Below are 18,229 nucleotides of genomic sequence, written 5' to 3' on the forward strand. Positions count from 1 at the left end.
TTTTTTAAAAAGTAATACATAGTTAGTGTTTTTCATTTTCTTTCTTAGTGTTACCAGTTATGGCATTTTTGTAGATGATAATCAATTAATTATAATAAGGGTATATAAGAATGGTAACGGTGATCAATACGGTCAAATTCATTAGCGGTTCAATTTGTTTTATTTTTTGAGTAGATAACAAACCGTTGTAGACCACTTCTATTTGTAAGAGTAGTTATTATTTTCTTTAGATGGCATAATTTTTTTTTTTTTTTGTCACACCTTTAGATGACATAACTATAGACTATATTTGATGAATGATAAATAAAAAAAATAGTTTAATCTGTAAATAGATTTATCGACCGCCGTTATCAAGTTTGTCTAAAATTAGATTACTAAAGTTTAATTTAAGTTTATTTCTATTCCTTCGTTTTTATGTTTTACTGGATCAATATCAGATTTGTTGGTTGAATTCCACTGTTTCCACATAAATTAATATACACGTTTGGTTACAAATCATTTTAGCTTATTGATGAAAGAAACTATTATATAGTAATTTATATGGGTAACAAGTGAAATTAAGTACATATGGTGCAAACATTTTTTTTTTGTGGTTTTTTTTTTTACTTGTTAGGTATTTATAGGTTTATACTATTTTTCACAAATTGTTTTGACAGAAAATACAAGAAAGAGTAAAGACCAAAAGCTACATAAACCACCAAAAATTAGGAGACACAACATGCATAAACTTTTTATTGTTGTTCTATTGTAAACTTGTTTGCAGAATCCTTCGTTGTGATCATGATCATCATTATTCATTAATTACGAAGATACATTACGCTCAAATATCGCCAAATAAAAAATACAGATTCCGGAAAATAATATCCTCCAACGAATAAAACTTGAGCACGTGGATGAAGGGCCCACAAAGGTGACAATCCCATATTTGGAATCGGAATTAGCTTACGTGGAACCCAACAAAATCGTGTAATATAAGTCAAACGCATGCATCTCTCTCTCTATGACTCTATACAAGCTTTAAGTAAACCTCATAGCAGAAGTAACATACTAAAGCTTTCGTAGCCGTTGGATCAACGAGGCAAAACTTCATCTGAGGTTCCAAAACTTGCGACTGATCAGATTCTAGAGATACGATACACACGATCGCACTTGATCATTACCCGCTCTCTTTAGTTAAAAAAAAATTAAAAAATAATATCAGGAGACACGTTCTTCTTCTTACGAAACCGACTTTGTAGTTTCTTCCTTTTTTCCATTACACAAATACGAAAAAACGACAAGACAAAAACAAAAAATAATAAAAACTTAAAATTTTTATAAATAAATCGATTCTCGCATTTGTTTAACTTCTTGTTTATTTTTTTTCTTTTCTTACAGATTAATTCATTCTTCTACATGAACGATCGAATGGGGGAAACAGGATTCTCTAGAGAATCATCGGCGGCGCCAGAGATCGTGCTCTCTGAGACGGAGATGGCGGCAGCGGAACAGCTTATGCAGCTAAGCGAGGAAGAAACGGTGAGCTGTAGCAGCAGCACCGGTGGAGATTATGGCGGCGGAAGAGGAGGAGGCGGAGGCGGAGATAAGACAAGGCATGAAGATGTTGTTAGCTCGAGAATCGGAAACGAGCAAAACGACGGCGTACGCTGCTATTCTAATCTTGGCCTGAAGAGGAAGAGGGAGATGGCGAAGATGAAGGAGAAGAAGTTTCGTTCTCTCGAGAGTATTTACAGAGCGACGAAAGAGATAAGGGGTTAATTAATGGATCGTAGCTGGTTAATTATATCGATCGCTTGTTAATTACGTTTGTTAATCGTTTGTTTAGTAACCTGTTCCATGGTTTTTGTTGTTGTGTGTATATGTTTAGTCCTTAATCTAACGTTGGAGCTTGAGAATCTGTGATACTAATAGTTTTTGAAGATCTTCAGATGGAAATTGTAAACATTTTGGTTCCGATATGAGACGTGTGGTATCCTATCTATTATTATAATTTTGTTTTCCTTAGACAATTCTTGACAAACATTATAAAATTTTAACTTTGGGTTGATGAAAGGAGAAGTGTTGTTGATATGTGTTTTTGGATCTGATCGTACATTCATTTTTTTCCCTTAATTTTAAAAAAAATCTTTTAACGTACTTGCAAATGATTTTGTTTTGAATTTTAAAAATTTGAGTTCTATGATGTGCCAACTAACATTGCTATTTTTTACCTTTTCAAAAGTTTTATAATGGTAAATTGGTAATATATCTTTGAATTTTGGTGATAAATGTTTTTACTTATTATTGCAATAAAAATCAGGTCACTCTTTTATTTTGTTCTTGGAGTTTTTTCATCAGAATTTTCTAGCTAGTACCTTGATAAATTATACAACGTTTTCTTAGATAAAATCTTGACTGATAATTCCAATAGAGTTTGCATGCATGACCACCAATTTTTTGGAAAAATATAAAGAGTTTACAGCCCACAACATTGATGCTAATTGGAATTTTTTCCTTTTAACAAGAAACCCGATAAAAATATTAAAAACTAGAGAGATTGTTTGACGAGCAAGAAACACCATTATTATATCGAGATTATTATTAGGAATTGTCAACTTGCCGCTCTTTCATTACCTACCCGCCCGTCATCTGCTTCTTCATCTTGATAGTCGCTTTATCCCATATGCTATAGTCGTAAATGGTTTTATCCATGTTGACCGAGAGTACCTTCCCGCCAAAGCTCAACTACTTCATTGCTTGAGGAATGTCGGAAGCTTTGTGAATCTACTCCTTGAGCTTTAGAATTGTTCCACCTCAACCGTGTAGCTGGTTCCACTGTCGATGTTGTTGATGAATAGCTAATTAAAATTTTAAAACAATAATATCATATTTTATTAATTTTCATTGTTCATATTTTGTTATTATTATTGATATTACTTTCATTATGTTGATGAATAAGTATTGATTAGAGAAAAAATGATCTCTCACATAGTAAGCCGAAGGTCGCATGTTCGAACTCTAAAAATAATATTACAAAAATTGATTTATTTTCATCACAAACAATCTTACTTACTTTCCAAACAATGTTGTTCCAATTGATAACATACACAACTAAAGTATTATAAAAAATAAGATTTAATTTGTAATGTAGAATGTTTTTTTTTTCTGTTTAGATGTTAACTCACATTTTAGAAATTATTGTTCAAGATGTATTAGTTGTGATTGGTGGAACTTTAAATTAAATAAAAAAATAATGTCAAAGTTGTTAAAAGGTTTGAAAGTATAGAAATTATGTTAAAAAGATTCATTCAAGTATTGTACAATATTTACAAAAGGCTGTCCACTTTGAAAGCATTACAATATCCAATTGGGAAAAATTCTCTTGGCATGAATTTATTCATTAGTATTAAGTAAAAATTTATAATGTTTAAACAATAAAAGAATATGAATAAATTCATAGCTTAAATAATCCTCTTTAAAAAAAAAGAGCTGGGCCCCATTACTATACACATTAACTTCATGGGCCAGGTCCACATTCAACCATTAAAAATTTTGAAAGAATGAACCCGCCACGTGAAAAAGCCCAATGGCTCCTTCTGACCTTCTCTTACAAGCTGGCGGGAAAATCCCAAATCTTTTCCCGGGAAAATGGATTAAAAATTTCGGCCATTAAAGGACAAAATCACAAGAAAGTAGAAACCCTAGAGATATTTCGAAACCGAAGCATCCCCTTTTAAGCCTCCTTCTTATCTCTTTATAAAAACCATTTCTTTCCTGCAACACCGTTGCTTATATCATCAGACGCCCATCACCTGTTCGATAAGATTCCTCTGAGCCCTTTTAAAAAAATTTTCTTCTTTCTCCTCTGACCAAAAAAAAAACATGTATGTGGTGAAGCGTGACGGAAGGCAGGAAACTGTTCATTTCGATAAGATTACTGCCCGGCTTAAGAAGCTTAGCTATGGGCTTAGCAGTGACCATTGTGACCCTGTCCTCGTTGCTCAGAAGGTCTGTGCTGGTGTCTACAAGGGAGTCACCACAAGTCAACTCGATGAGTTAGCCGCTGAGNTTAAAGGACAAAATCACAAGAAAGTAGAAACCCTAGAGATATTTCGAAACCGAAGCATCCCCTTTTAAGCCTCCTTCTTATCTCTTTATAAAAACCATTTCTTTCCTGCAACACCGTTGCTTATATCATCAGACGCCCATCACCTGTTCGATAAGATTCCTCTGAGCCCTTTTAAAAAAATTTTCTTCTTTCTCCTCTGACCAAAAAAAAAACATGTATGTGGTGAAGCGTGACGGAAGGCAGGAAACTGTTCATTTCGATAAGATTACTGCCCGGCTTAAGAAGCTTAGCTATGGGCTTAGCAGTGACCATTGTGACCCTGTCCTCGTTGCTCAGAAGGTCTGTGCTGGTGTCTACAAGGGAGTCACCACAAGTCAACTCGATGAGTTGGCCGCTGAGACTGCTGCTGCTATGACCTGTAACCATCCTGATTATGCATCTGTGAGTTATTTCTCTTCCATTTTCTTTCTGGGTACTCCTTGATTTTGATAAAGTCAGAGACTTTCATCTCTCTGATTGGATTGGTATTTCATTTGATAGAATTGAATTGAACTGTGCCTTGCCAATTGCGATGTTTCGAACTGTGTACTATTATTAGGTACTTCTAAATATCGATTTGATTCTTGATGACATGATCTGTATGATTTACATGTTTTTTTTTTCTGTGTTTGTATGTCAGCTTGCTGCTAGGATTGCTGTCTCAAATCTTCACAAGAACACTAAGAAATCGTTTTCTGAGACGTGCGTGTTATCAAGAACTCTTTACTAGTTGGTATATATAATTGATTTGAGTTTAAGTTTCATATGATTTGACTTGGATGTACTGTGTGGTACTTTGCAGGGTTAAGGACATGTTCAATCATGTCAGTGAGAGATCTGGACTAAAGTCCCCGTTATTAGCTGATGATGTATTTGACATAATTATGCAGGTATGAAAGCTTCTGTTATGATCTCAATTCAATTATGTTTCTTGGTGTGATACATATGTAACTTGTAGATTACTGACTAGGGTTTTTCTCTGGTTTCTTCAGAACGCTGCTCGTCTGGACAGTGAAATAATCTATGATCGTGATTTTGAATACGATTTCTTTGGATTTAAAACTCTTGAGAGATCATACCTCTTAAAAGTCGAAGGGAAAGTTGTTGAAAGGCCTCAACACATGCTGATGAGGGTAGCTGTTGGCATTCACAAGGATGATATTGATTCCGCGATCCAAACTTACCATTTGATGTCTCAGAGATGGTTCACTCATGCATCTCCTACACTCTTCAATGCAGGAACGCCTAGGCCTCAAGTAAATACCTGTAGTTTGATATTTTATTATATCTATAAAAGGGAAATACTTTTAAATGTGCCTGTGCTGATCTGCTATCGAAAATAATTGACATGGCAGTTAAGCAGCTGCTTTCTGGTGTGCATGAAAGATGATAGCATTGACGGCATATATGAAACACTCAAAGAGTGTGCTGTTATAAGCAAATCAGCTGGGGGTATTGGTGTTTCAATTCATAATATTCGTGCAACTGGAAGTTACATTCGTGGCACAAATGGAACATCTAATGGTATTGTTCCAATGCTGCGTGTATTCAATGATACTGCTCGTTATGTTGATCAAGGAGGAGGCAAGAGAAAGGGTACATTCAGCACCTACTTTGATATCATTATCTGTGCAGTAGATGGTCTCTAGTGTATCTGATGTATATTTTGTCATTGGTGAAGGAGCCTTTGCTGTATACCTGGAGCCATGGCATGCTGATGTCTTTGAGTTTCTGGAGCTGCGTAAGAACCATGGGAAGGTAAAGTTACAACCTCTATATTTCACCATGTATTCCCCTCATATGTAAATTTCAATTCAGGCTGATGCAACCTCTAAATACACATTTTTCCCATTATAGGAAGAACACAGGGCTAGAGACTTGTTCTATGCTCTCTGGATTCCAGATCTCTTCATGGAGAGGGTCCAGAGCGATGGGAAGTGGTCACTGTTTTGTCCAAACGAAGCTCCGGGTTTGGCAGATTGCTGGGGCGCTGAATTTGAGACACTGTACACGAAGTATGAAAGAGAGGTGAATCCCTATTCATCTATGTATATGCTGCTTCGTTAGAAACTTAAATTCCTGTTATCTCAATATCAGTTATGTTTGTTCAAATCTTTAGGGAAAAGCCAAGAAGGTTGTTCAGGCGCAGCAGCTTTGGTATGAAATATTGACATCCCAGGTAGAAACAGGAACACCATACATGCTTTTCAAGGTTAGTACTTAGTAACAGTCCTAATTCTGTGGCTACACGTTATAGACCTATAACCACCGGTTCTTACTGTAACTTTTGTTACTCTACTGTAGGATTCATGTAACAGAAAAAGTAATCAGCAAAATCTGGGAACAATAAAGTCATCCAATTTATGCACTGAAATCATTGAGTACACTAGTCCTACAGAAACTGCTGTGTGCAATCTTGCATCTATTGCTTTACCCAGATTTGTAAGGGAGAAGGTGAGTAGGAGACTGATTCATAGAGCTGTGTTCTCTTAATTTTCTTTAACTTTGTCACTCGATGCATAGAGCTCTAACTTTCTTCCTCTCACTACAGGACATCCCGTTAGACTCTCATCCATCTAAGCTTGCTGGCAGTCTGGGCTCAAAGAATCGTTACTTTGATTTTGACAAGTTAGCAGAGGTCAGATACTAAGTACTTGCCTCATTTGACCTAAAATCTGACTCTGAAGGAATTATCTCTTGAGAAGTTTCCCTGTCTTTGATGCGATGTTGACTTTTTAATTTTCTGTGTGGCCAGGTGACTGCTACTGTTACTATCAATCTCAACAAGATAATAGATGTGAATTACTATCCTGTGGAGACTGCAAAAACTTCAAACATGCGTCACAGACCTATTGGTATCGGTGTACAAGGTCTTGCAGATGCATTTATCCTCCTTGGAATGCCATTTGATTCTCCAGAGGTAGACTTGTTTTGCATTATATGATCAACCTTGGAAAATAATTTTGTTCTCTGTTCTTAAGCAGTTTAATTTCTTACTCAGGCCCAACAATTGAATAAGGATATATTTGAAACCATATACTACCATGCACTCAAAGCATCTGCAGAGCTTGCTGCAAGAGTTGGCCCCTATGAAACATACGCAGGAAGTCCTGTGAGTAAGGTATGCATCTCAGCCATCAATTATTAAAAAAATTTCTTCCAACTTCATAAGGTATTATGGTGAATTGTTAGGCTGACTTTATCCCATCTCTAGGGAATCCTTCAACCTGACATGTGGAATGTAATTCCATCAAACCGCTGGGACTGGGCTGATCTTAGAGCTATGATATCAAAGAATGGAGTGAGGAACTCTCTTTTAGTAGCACCTATGCCAACTGCTTCAACCAGTCAGATTCTCGGGAACAATGAATGTTTTGAGCCATACACATCAAACATCTACAGCCGCAGAGTCTTGAGGTATGTGATTAAATCATCTGACAAAGTATGTTTCTGGTTTTCCCACATACTGCTTACTCATTGGGTCGGGTTGTGCAGTGGTGAGTTCGTAGTGGTGAATAAGCATCTTCTCCATGACTTAACTGATATGGGACTTTGGACACCAACGTTGAAGAACAAATTAATTAATGAGAATGGTTCTATAGTAAATGTTGCGGAGATACCTGACGACTTGAAGGCTATTTACAGGTATAGCTCCCATTTATTTTGTGATCCCACTAACTACTACTATGTCTAGTACCGATATTTGATTTGTTTCCCTTGCAATAAAACACAGAACCGTCTGGGAAATTAAACAGAGGACAGTGGTGGACATGGCTGTTGATCGTGGATGCTACATAGATCAAAGCCAAAGCTTAAACATACACATGGACAAACCCAACTTTGCAAAACTCACTTCCTTACACTTCTATGCTTGGAAAAAGGTACAAACCTTAAACATCTGAACTCTTTTTATATTCAATGTGAAATAGTTTTGAGATTATAAAGAGTATCTGGTCCTCAATCATCTTGTAAGTACTCATACTCATAATCTCACTCTTTAGGGCTTGAAAACCGGGATGTATTACCTGCGATCTCGTGCTGCAGCTGATGCGATAAAGTTCACAGTTGACACAGCCATGCTCAAGGTAAAAAAAAAAAAAAACAATGCAACAATCTTTGCAATGATTCTTCTAGTGAATTCAGACATTTTACCTGTGAGTTGTTGTCGTTGGACTTGATGTAGGAGAAGCCGAGTGTAGCAGAAGGAGGTAAAGAAGTAGAAGAAGAGGATAATGAAACTAAGTTGGCGCAGATGGTATGTTCCTTGACAAACCCTGACGAATGTTTAGCCTGCGGAAGTTGAAGCTCTTTGCTATATAGTTTGGTTTTCAAAAGCAAGAAAGCAAAAGCATGTGTCGTGGACTTTGGGTCTTTTCTATATACTTGCTTGTTGATGATCTGTGTGTATGTTGTTAATAGTTTCCGAATGCTTAACGTTGCTTCGAGTTTTGTGTAATCCAATTTCGTTTTTTCCTTTTCCTTGAAACAATGGGTTTATAACGAGAAAATATATATAATCTTAAAGTAGATTTTAATCTCAAAGTTGAAATAATATACTCACAAGGGAGCTTTACACATTTGGTTAGGAAGGTGTCCTTCAAAGGTTATTATTACTCGTACAAATATTGAAACTTAACCATCAAGATTTTTACTTAGTCCTTACCGGGTTCATCTCACACCTTTAGCTTATGTGTGAATCTTCAAAGTTCAAACTTGACATGTTTTTGTTGCTATTGTAGGGTAGGGCCGTAATAACGGGCTGAGCTAACTTTAAAGAAGAGCCCATTTGGAAAAATGAAACAAATCTCAGCCGTTCATCGTGTGTGTAATCGGAAACATAAACCCTAGTGTGTACAACTCATCATCCAACGCCGCCTCTTTCTCCGACTATATTAGTAGTATCCAAAACATTCTTTCTTATTGTTCATGTTAATCGCCAATTATTAATCCAAGTATGTTTTGCTTGCATACGTTTCTTGTTTTTGATTAGAAACCGTTGAATGCTTTTGTAAAATTGTTTGAAACTGTAGAGGATAGAGTTAGTGGTAGTTGTCGATGATGATAGAAGAGAAGGCTTGTTTCTCAAAACATTCGCAGTGGCCGCCTAAGGCTTTCGCCTTTCGCCGGGCTTGAGAGCCAATGCTGTTCTTTTATCCTTCCTTGGATGTCTGAGACTCTCTACTATACTATACAGTTTATTATTATGGTTTGTTAGTTGTGTGTAATTGCTATTGATTAGGACTAGGATCGATGAGGGTAAAACCAAGGCTTGTTTCTCAAAACATTCGCAGTGGCCGCCTAAAGCTTTCGCCTTTCGCCGGGCTTGAGAGCTCATGCTGCTTCTTTATCCTTCCTTGGATGTCTGAGATCCCTCTTATTCTCTCTTTACTTTTGTTTTTGATCTGTCTTGTTTGTTTTTAACGACCCTTCTTGGTTAATTTTTAATGTGTCACAAAAAAAGAACGAGAAAGTGTTTAAAAGGTTCGAAGATTACGTTGTTACTGCTACAATATCTAGAACCAGTTGCGAAGAGTTTGGATGACCCTGACGAGTGACGACAACTTCGAAGCTTTGGAACATGATTTGTTAACATTAATCCCACAATTAAGTTTTAGTAGAATATGAAAGGATGCCAAGGTGATATTAAACCCAACAATACTTACTTAGCACACCCAAGTTTTTTAAAAACCAAACTAAGGAGGATCATACATAAAAAAAAAAAAAAAAAGCCCTGACGAATCGTTTACGACACTGACTTCTTTCTCTATCGATAGTCCCGCCCTTCATAGCCGAATTTCAAATTCGATTTCTCTTCAAGGGATGAGCGATTTCATTCAGATATCTGACAGCGAGGATGAAACTACTCCACCACCGTCTAAAAGGGCTCGAAAGAATCCTACTGCTACGGTTTTGAACTTGGATACCGATCCTTCACCGCAGAAACAACCGCCGGGGTCTGCTTCTACTCCATTGGTCCTCGTCGACGAGGCACCTCTCTTTGACGATGTCACTGTTGTCAAGTCTTCTTCCTTTGTTTCCGGAATCGGAGTTTCTTCACACCGTGAGTCTCACACGTTCTCCGGTAAGTTTACCGTTCCGGAATCGAGTATGTACGGTTCGTCTCCGACGGTTATGCTGAAATGGTTTCGTATTTATAGGGGGAATTGATAATTGGGGAGACTGTTCTATTTTTTCAATTTTTGGGATTACTGATGAATCTTTCAGTTCTTTGTTAGGGTTTTACTGTTTCCGCTGAGTTTGTTTTTTTTTTTCTTTCCGAAACCGGATTAGGTAAACGAGTAATATCTCTTGAGTCGGATTCTGAAGACAATTCCGAACCTGGAACTGCAAAGAAGTTGTATGAACCTGTGCATGGTGCTGATGATTCTTGGAAGCAACGTTGTGGATTGGAATCTGGATCTAGTGATGCTGATTCTGGTGAGGCTAACTATGACCTGAATACAAGAATATTTATGCCAAGTATTTGAAGCAGTTATGCTTACCAAGTTAACTAGTTATGTACTATAAAACATGTGTGTGATTTGAAAAGGGTAGTCTCTTCTTCACTTATAAATGGTTTGTGTCTGTTTACTTTCAGATGATGATACTAGCTGGATGCAGAGCGCTGGTTTTCGATCTACAATGTCTAAAGATGCTATTGAGGTACTTATCTGCAAAACATTCTGCATTCATACCAAATTCTTCGTGATGGGTGTATATGATTAAGGACTTGTTGGCTCTATTTGTGATTCCTAATGCTTTCTTTTAGAGGATTGGGAGTATTTTTATTTGTTTATTTTGGGCATTGCTGGTTACCTTTGTCTTTTGTTTGATCTTACTACTAAATTTTACAAGCAGTATAATATATAAATCGCTTACCTTTTGTTATTTTGCTTTACTTGCAAAAACCAGGTCGATTCTGACCATGAGAAAGAAGATACAAGCGATGAGAAAATGGGTCGACAGAAGCAGGCTGAAAGTTACAAAAGTACCTATCTTTCTGTTGATGCGTTGCCTAAAAAGAAGATGTCTAAAGATGAAAAGATAAGCGCGGCAGAGGAAAAGAAGTTAAGAAATGAAGTGAGCTTTATGTTTATTTTAACATAATTTATATATTTTGTATTCCTTGGATCTATAATAGTTAATTAGCTTACAATCATTCAGCAAGAGAAATTACAAAAAGCTGCCATGAAAGCTGAAGATGCTGAGCATAAAAAGTTGGAGAAGGAAAAGAAGAAATGGGAAAAGGACAAAGCCCTTAAATCTATTGTCGCCTTGATTGACAATAAACTGATTGAAGAATCTTTTGGAGGTAAGGACTTTCTCCATTCTACGTATCATTCTTCAACATATACCTCAAGGTTTGGCTAATTCATCACTAAAGTATGGAGACTCAGTTCCTTCAGTTGATACAGGACGTCTCGTTTCGGGGTTGCAAGAGAAAGGCATTACATACCGTGTAACCTCTAATCCAATTGAGAGATCCATTGTGTGGGAAATTACACTTCCAGAGGATATTGCTCAGGTATGATAAAAGCTCAGGAAAATTGTTGTATGTGCCAATGTTGTTTCTCTGACTTATGCACCATACTCTTCTGTGTTGAGAATTTCATTTCATCTTACTCTTGGCGATGGAAGTCGAGCTATGATTCTTGCCCTCTTAATTCTCTTCAAATGTCATGAGGTTTGAAATGACACATTTAAACTTTAAAGTTCAATGTGAACTGGTCTGTGTGTTTAAAATGTAGGCATATGGGCATTGTTTGTCAAATTATTCTTCCTGTAACTTTTTTTTTAATATAAACTTCCATCTTTAATAATGAGACATGTGTAGAAAGTTATTGATCAAAGATGACTTCATAAAACCTGAAATGGATGGGTTACAGATTATAAATTAAGTAAAGAAATGAATCCCTTGTGCCTTAGAAGATTATTATGTGAATCAGTATTTTCTTATTCTCTTATCTTCTTTTATCTATTGCAGAGTTTGCCCCTAGGGTCCAAGATTCCATACGTTTTACTTGTGTATGAGGCTGAAGACTTTTGTAATCTTGTTGCTAATAAAGAACTTCTAGAAAACGTCTCCAGAGTTCGTGATGAATACCCATCTTATACAATATGCTACCTCACCAATAAGTTAATGTCCTACGTAAACAAAAAGTGCGTTTGAGAAGGTAACTTTTTGTTGCATTAATGTTTCCATCCTGACTGAAGCTGAAAAATCTATTTTCTAGGGAGAGGATTGACTACAATGACCGTGCAAATCGCAGTGGTTGGAGTAAGCCTCCTATTGATGAGGTACTACAGCTCCTAATCAAAATGTGTTTAGAGGAAAACTCCTTAACTCTCCTTCTATGTCCTTAATAAAAGATCTGATGTGTTACAGGCAATTGCAAAATTAACTACTCACTATATTGGAATACATTCCAGGCATTGTGTAGATGAGGCTGAGGTGGCTGAACATGTTGTTCGTTTAACAAGTAATCTGGCCTATTACCAAGTCAGGTGCTAATATCTATGCTATTTTCAGTTTTGATTCGATATGATGCCCATTGAAAGTTCCGTTTCCTTTCCTCCTATCATACAAATCCAACAAAAAATCTCTTGATGTAAACCGAAATGGAAGATACGGAAGCTCAACATTAACTAAAAACTATCTCTGTGCTGACGTCCTTGATTCTGAAGTAAACTGTCTAATGCGCAGGGATAAGTTAACTCGGTGGTCAGTATGCGCTGATAGTACATTAATGTCCCAGAAGGGAGCTGATAAGCACTTGATTAGAGAGAGCCTATGGTAGAGTAATCTAAATGCATTATCAATTTTAATATTTGTTAAATCACCTGCTTTGTTTAATCAGTAAGTATGCATTGGGTCAATAGGTTAAAAGTGTTGGTAGCAATACCAAAGGTACCGCCAAGACACGCTTTAGCAGTGTCAAAGAGATACCCATACTTGAAGTCTCTTCTTGAGGTTTATATGAATCCTAACATGTCGGTGAGTAAACACGTACTAGGGGTTTGACTTCTCAGTTTGTTTCTAATTATGGCTTCTGATGCAAATTGTGTGGTGTTGTTGGTTAAAACAATTGGGGAATAGGTTCATGACAAGGAGTTTATACTAAAAGACTTGAAAGTGGAAAATTTAGTAGGAGAAGACAGAAAGGTAGGTGAGGCCTGTTCGAAGCGGATATACAGAGTGCTTATGTCTAAAGATGGAACCCTTAAGACTGATGACGTCGTAGATGGTGCTGCTTCCTTCACACTTCCTCCATATGACTTAGACTAGAAGTAAGAGAACATTAAAAAGTCTCATAACTTTCTCTGTCAGACAAAACAGAAGAATGATTGCGTCTGAGATTTGTTTTCCTTTTGTATATGTATGCAAGTTCATTATGTATTATCTGAAGTCCTTAATGTGTGTGTCCTGAGTCGTTTTATATATCTTGATTTTGTTAGTAAAGAAAGGTATTGTTGGTTCCGTCTCTGATGTTGCACATCTTAGTTTTCTCGAACAGCCTATTAGTGTTGGAAGAGTGTTATTTCTTTTGCGGGTGTTTTTATAAGTTTTGGTGTTCCACTCTTGGTTTTGTGAAGCTCATATTTGATCTTGCTTCTCTGTATCTTGATACACAGATCCTTTTAGCTTTGTAAGAGGACACAATTTGAGTTGATTCGCAAGAAAGAGTCACAGAATATGTCAGGTTTCATCGTTGTCTCAAAAAACGCTTTTATTGATTAGTTTTAACATTACATGACTAGAAAGGACCGCATATGCACATATTTTACAGAGATCTAGCCGGTACCGGTGACACCTAGATCCTGCTTTTTGTCATCTTTACCAGCACCAAAGACAGGTCCGCCAAGACCAGCAGCATCAGAGACCTTGTCTTGAAGCTTGTCAACTTGAATCCCACCTTCGTCATCCTTTGACTTTATATCAAGCTTCGTCTTGTTCTGTCCTCCTTCCACCGACTCATACGTTGTAACAGTTCTTGACCCCATCGGTTCTGCTCCTTGTGCTCCCGACATTGTTACCCGATCTCTCAAACTCAATTTCCCCTTTTGTTCCACACCAAAACTAATTTATACCCTCAAGCCATTGTCTTGAAATCTGCCATCTGGCCAATACGTGGCAGTTCTTCAGAAGTTTAGCCCTATCTTGCTGGTCACGTGTCGTAAGTGACTCAAAAGGACTCGGCTTTGACCCTTATCGTCTGTTTAAATTACGCTTCTTGATTTGTTCATGAATTACTCTTCTTTACTAATCTGTCTCTCACCAGTTATCTTGCTTATGGGCTTTAGTTTTGAATCATGGAGGTTCTTTGATTTAATGCTAGTATTGATCAAATTCAGCTGGTTAGTCAAGATTTCAACCTAGCATATCACGATGGGAAAACTCGATCATTTCTTCCATTCATGCCCTCTAACCTCGCTGGAGACTGTAGCTGAAGGCATATGCAACATTTGCTTCAAAATCGAAGTTGTAGCGATATGTAAGTTTTTCTCTAAGTAATTTTTAAATTAGTTTAACACTTTATATTATGCAGTTTTTTTGTGATTTTTTAAACTTTTTAAAAATAGTAATTTTTTAATCTGCGTACTTTATTCAAAACATTTTATATTTTGAAATGAAAGAGTAAAAATAAAAAACAACATTAAAACAACTGTATATATTCCATACCAACAATTGGAGAAATCACCATTAATTCAGGTATACAGTACAAGGAGAAATCAAACTTGACAATCAGAATAATGAAAACCACAAATCCAAGATCGAACAAATAAACATGTTGCGAACTCAATCCACACAATGGTGGATCATAAACATAAGGAGAAGATGACAGAATTTTAAAACATAACTTAAGTTCACTGAAGTTGCATTTTAGAGAGGCAGGCATACTAAATTAAGATTTCATCAGAGTAGTCTTTCAATTGCCGACTTTCTATTGTATACACGTTTCGAAAATGAGAAGTTTTTCAGTATTCAATTCCAAAGAGGGGAAGGAGAACACACAACTGATAAGACTCACTGGCTTCGATTAAATTGGATCATCCTCTGCTGTTATAATACTACAAGAAGAAAATGAGAGGATTTTGAGGCATAGCATAATATGATGGAACTTGTGGTCAATTCAGAGAGAGAGAGAGAGGCAGAACCTCACAAAGACTCATTGTATTCTTAAAAGGTCAAGGAGATCACGCTCAAGGTACATAAGATAGATGTCTTGAAGTTGTTCCTCTTCTGTTGCTTCCTCACGGTCGTCCTATATGAATCCAGAAAAATTAATTAATTGATGGAACTGCAAAGAAAAAATAATAATAAATAGTTTATGTTCTATAAGATAATCGGTTAACTCTTTACCGTAGACATGAAACATTCTTTTTCAAATATGACCTTGCAATGATAGCATGTGTATAATACACCATAGGTGGGTGATTTACAGATAAAACAATTATACCAGTCAGAAGTGTGTATTTGTGTGAGAGTATGCTGATGTCTTTGATTCTTCACATTAGATGGAAACCCCACACACTCTGCATGAGCACTGTACATACAGTCAATACATCCGTAGAACGACACACCACATGGCCTAGTACATACACTGCAAGCTCGAGCCACCCTCAAATCATTGTTCCAAAAGTTATAGAGATAGTGACTATGAGACTTGATCATGCTTGGGAGTGTCACTGCTTTGATGCAACCAATATGGAAAACGACTTCGCAAATGGAACAATGATAGCCATACTTTGTAATATCTAGTTGGCAGGCGGTGCACTTGGATCCGCCTTGAAGTGAAATTGCTAGTATGTGATGAGAGTGAAATGGATGACCAAGTAGTTTTATTCTCCCAACTTGGACACAGAGAGGGTGACATATATCTCCACACGTCACACATGACAAAGATTTTCCAGACAACTTCTCATCACAAATAGAACAAGCGATAGGATTTGACCTTGAGACCATAACTTGAAACAAGTTATGTATGCCTTGTATGCAAATTCCTACCAATGATCCAATGGTTTTTTGACCCATGCGTAATGCACCATGCATCTTTTTATCTTTCAAAACGCACTTGATGTGGATGATAAAATTGCATGTACGACAGAAGAGATTGAACCCTTCTACATCCTTTTTGCATGACTCACACTTTCTTTGAATCCATCTTGGGGAAATTGGTAGAAGGGTCAAAGCATGGTTCAGATGAAATTGATGCGTAGATGGCCGCCCCAGCTCTGCACAGAAATCATGTGATTGGAAGCTACATGTCTCACATTTGCAAGGATTATCATGTATCTTTGTACCACACATGTTGCAGTTTCCTTCTTCCTCAAGCTCACACATGTGGATCAGTTTCATCACATGAATATGATTGAAGCTATTAACCTGGAGCATATATTTGAAAATTTTTAGGGGAAGACATTGTTTCACTAGTTTATTGATTATTACTAATAAAAAATAGTCATACCAGTAATCTATCTTCAAATTCACTAGTTCCTACAAGGTCATTGAGATTTTGGGATCTTGTGTAGCCTAATTTGCTGCAAGAGTACAAATCTTTCAAGTACAATGGGGAAGGCTCTTCCTGTTGGTTATGAGTAAGAGTAGTGGCTCATCGTTTTTGTGAATATATATATACCATCATATCACATTATAAGGAAAAAAAACATAGTTGTGATAAAATATTAATTACCTCGCGTAGAATGCATTCAATGTGGCCGAGAAAATCACATTCTTCACAAGAGTATGCAGGATATCCTAATATTAACATCGTCTCACAAACACCACAATACTCCAAAAAATCGTCCTCGTCCTCGTCCCCGTCCCTGGCTCCGACTCTTTTATATCTAAGTTGATGGATGTGATAGGTTTTCTTGACCACATATTCAGGTATCTCAAGACATTCAGTATGACATTTTAAATCACATACGACGCACAAATAATAGAATTTGTTATAGGTAACAGTTTCCTTGCATATTAGACATGGGGATTTTATTCTCTCATTAGCGACACGACGAGTACTTTCTACATAAAACAGCCTGTGTTCATGAGACTTGTACAAAAAACCCCGCAACAAGGCATCTGCACAACTCAGATGAAGGTAAAACTCACATTCTAAGCAACCAAATGGGACACCAACAAATCGACGAAGACATGCATTACAAACTTTCTTCCAGTCAAAAGTTTGTATATAATCAAGGCGTTTGAGAGAGTGGATAGAATGAATGGGATGTTGAATCTCTGTGGGTAGATCAAGGCAGCGCTCGTGAAGAAACATGTAACAGTGAACGCAACCGTAACATATTGCAGTGAAAGAGAGAGGTTGCTCACAGAGAAGGCAAGAGCCTTTGGAATCTGGTCCTGGCCTACACCTTTTGAGCAAGTGTTCATGGCTGTAATGGAGCATTTCTTTGGCTTCCCAACCCGTTGTTATGCTCTTCCGAAGTGCACAGCCCAAATCAAGATACACCTCACACTTGTCACACTCGTAGTAGTATGTTCCAGAGGACATGTTCCCGCACCCGACGCAAACCATGTATTTGGTTTTACGGTCATCCTCGCCAATACGAAACTCTAGAGGGTGCTCCGGGTGGAGATGGTGTGACATCTTTAGGGGAAGATCCGAGCACGCTTTGCAGAGATCGAAGTTACAAGGGTCGCAGGCGAATTCGACAGGTTCATCTTTGAAGCAGATGTTGCAGATCCCATTTCCGACGATCTTCGGCGATGCCAACTCGCATTCATGGGATCCATGTTGGATCTTTCCCATGGCAATATGGAGAGAGCAAGAAAGTCAACACACGAATACGTGAAGAATTTTTTTTGTTTTTTTTTTTCATACTTTCCAATTTTCCAACTTTAGTAGAATAAAACGATTTCCAACTTTCCAGTTTTAGTTTAGTAGATCGCATTCATGGGATCCATGTTGGAGCTTTCCCATCCCAATGTAAAAGTCAACCAAGAAAACGGTAAAGAATTTTATTGATGGGATCCATGTTGGAGCTTTCCCATCTCAATTTGGTTTAAAAATACAATTTCTGAAAATGTCCTAATTCTTTTAATCAAAAATATCCTTAAAAGTCAAATACGTATTTAACTTTTTTTTATGTCAACGATTGTACCACAACTGGTCGGCCCATTAG

At 37.1% G+C, this 18,229-nt stretch overlaps 5 protein-coding genes across 9 annotated transcripts; 3 read left to right on the forward strand and 2 right to left on the reverse strand.

The window, feature by feature from the left end:
* LOC104751829 lies at positions 1,196 to 1,981 on the forward strand. The gene has a single exon (XM_010473868.2). The coding sequence runs from the start codon at positions 1,396 to 1,398 to the stop codon at positions 1,756 to 1,758; it is 363 nt and encodes a 120-aa protein (XP_010472170.1). The 5' UTR covers positions 1,196 to 1,395; the 3' UTR covers positions 1,759 to 1,981.
* On the forward strand, positions 3,624 to 8,573 carry LOC104751830 (ribonucleoside-diphosphate reductase large subunit). 2 transcript variants are annotated; one of them, XM_010473870.2, is made up of 18 exons: positions 3,624 to 4,016; positions 4,417 to 4,489; positions 4,728 to 4,789; positions 4,890 to 4,977; positions 5,080 to 5,343; positions 5,443 to 5,683; positions 5,769 to 5,845; positions 5,945 to 6,115; positions 6,207 to 6,299; positions 6,392 to 6,541; positions 6,639 to 6,725; positions 6,843 to 7,007; positions 7,089 to 7,208; positions 7,302 to 7,504; positions 7,583 to 7,732; positions 7,821 to 7,968; positions 8,089 to 8,172; positions 8,271 to 8,573. In XM_010473870.2, the coding sequence occupies exons 1-18, from the start codon at positions 3,862 to 3,864 to the stop codon at positions 8,388 to 8,390; spliced, it is 2,451 nt and encodes an 816-aa protein (XP_010472172.1). In that variant the 5' UTR covers positions 3,624 to 3,861; the 3' UTR covers positions 8,391 to 8,573. The 2 variants fall into 2 exon arrangements, with proteins under 2 accessions (XP_010472172.1, XP_010472171.1); XM_010473869.2 differs by lacking the exon at positions 3,624 to 4,016 and having other exon boundaries at positions 4,084 to 4,489.
* Positions 9,136 to 13,840, forward strand: LOC104751833 (crossover junction endonuclease EME1A-like). 3 transcript variants are annotated; one of them, XM_010473874.2, is made up of 13 exons: positions 9,136 to 10,169; positions 10,379 to 10,525; positions 10,686 to 10,750; positions 11,000 to 11,167; positions 11,252 to 11,399; positions 11,485 to 11,612; positions 12,072 to 12,247; positions 12,322 to 12,385; positions 12,474 to 12,592; positions 12,792 to 12,881; positions 12,968 to 13,082; positions 13,185 to 13,375; positions 13,721 to 13,840. In XM_010473874.2, the coding sequence occupies exons 1-12, from the start codon at positions 9,908 to 9,910 to the stop codon at positions 13,371 to 13,373; spliced, it is 1,671 nt and encodes a 556-aa protein (XP_010472176.1). In that variant the 5' UTR covers positions 9,136 to 9,907; the 3' UTR covers positions 13,374 to 13,375; positions 13,721 to 13,840. The 3 variants fall into 3 exon arrangements, with proteins under 3 accessions (XP_010472176.1, XP_010472177.1, XP_010472178.1); XM_010473875.2 differs by lacking the exon at positions 13,721 to 13,840 and having other exon boundaries at positions 11,494 to 11,612; positions 13,185 to 13,630; XM_010473876.2 differs by lacking the exon at positions 13,721 to 13,840 and having other exon boundaries at positions 11,503 to 11,612; positions 13,185 to 13,630.
* Positions 13,798 to 14,150, reverse strand: LOC104751832. Its single transcript, XM_010473871.2, has one exon. The coding sequence runs from the start codon at positions 14,114 to 14,116 to the stop codon at positions 13,880 to 13,882; it is 237 nt and encodes a 78-aa protein (XP_010472173.1). The 5' UTR covers positions 14,117 to 14,150; the 3' UTR covers positions 13,798 to 13,879.
* On the reverse strand, positions 14,743 to 17,954 carry LOC104751834. 2 transcript variants are annotated; one of them, XM_010473879.2, is made up of 5 exons: positions 16,780 to 17,954; positions 16,555 to 16,671; positions 15,547 to 16,472; positions 15,245 to 15,351; positions 14,743 to 15,157 (listed from the first exon to the last, which is right to left on the reverse strand). In XM_010473879.2, exons 1-4 carry the CDS (start codon positions 17,854 to 17,856, stop codon positions 15,267 to 15,269), a joined length of 2,205 nt encoding a protein of 734 aa, XP_010472181.1. In that variant the 5' UTR covers positions 17,857 to 17,954; the 3' UTR covers positions 14,743 to 15,157; positions 15,245 to 15,266. The 2 variants fall into 2 exon arrangements, with proteins under 2 accessions (XP_010472181.1, XP_010472179.1); XM_010473877.2 differs by having other exon boundaries at positions 15,450 to 16,472.

Source organism: Camelina sativa, chromosome 16, assembly GCF_000633955.1.
Source record: "Camelina sativa cultivar DH55 chromosome 16, Cs, whole genome shotgun sequence".
NCBI lineage: Eukaryota > Viridiplantae > Streptophyta > Magnoliopsida > Brassicales > Brassicaceae > Camelina > Camelina sativa.

Coding starts and splice junctions, on each gene's coding strand:
- LOC104751830 (XM_010473870.2), top strand. CDS start 3,862: ATGTATGTGGTGAAGCGTGACGGAAGGCAGGAAACTGTTCATTTCGAT. Junction 6,116..6,206: donor ACACGAAGTATGAAAGAGAG/GTGAATCCCTAT, acceptor TCAAATCTTTAG/GGAAAAGCCAAGAAGGTTGT. Junction 6,542..6,638: donor CCAGATTTGTAAGGGAGAAG/GTGAGTAGGAGA, acceptor CTCTCACTACAG/GACATCCCGTTAGACTCTCA.
- LOC104751834 (XM_010473877.2), bottom strand. CDS start 17,856: ATGGGAAAGATCCAACATGGATCCCATGAATGCGAGTTGGCATCGCCG. Junction 16,672..16,779: donor TTGAATGCATTCTACGCGAG/GTAATTAATATT, acceptor CATAACCAACAG/GAAGAGCCTTCCCCATTGTA. Junction 16,473..16,554: donor AATTTGAAGATAGATTACTG/GTATGACTATTT, acceptor TATATGCTCCAG/GTTAATAGCTTCAATCATAT.
- LOC104751832 (XM_010473871.2), bottom strand. CDS start 14,116: ATGTCGGGAGCACAAGGAGCAGAACCGATGGGGTCAAGAACTGTTACA.
- LOC104751829 (XM_010473868.2), top strand. CDS start 1,396: ATGAACGATCGAATGGGGGAAACAGGATTCTCTAGAGAATCATCGGCG.
- LOC104751833 (XM_010473874.2), top strand. CDS start 9,908: ATGAGCGATTTCATTCAGATATCTGACAGCGAGGATGAAACTACTCCA. Junction 10,526..10,685: donor ATCTAGTGATGCTGATTCTG/GTGAGGCTAACT, acceptor GTTTACTTTCAG/ATGATGATACTAGCTGGATG. Junction 12,882..12,967: donor TTGATTAGAGAGAGCCTATG/GTAGAGTAATCT, acceptor TTGGGTCAATAG/GTTAAAAGTGTTGGTAGCAA.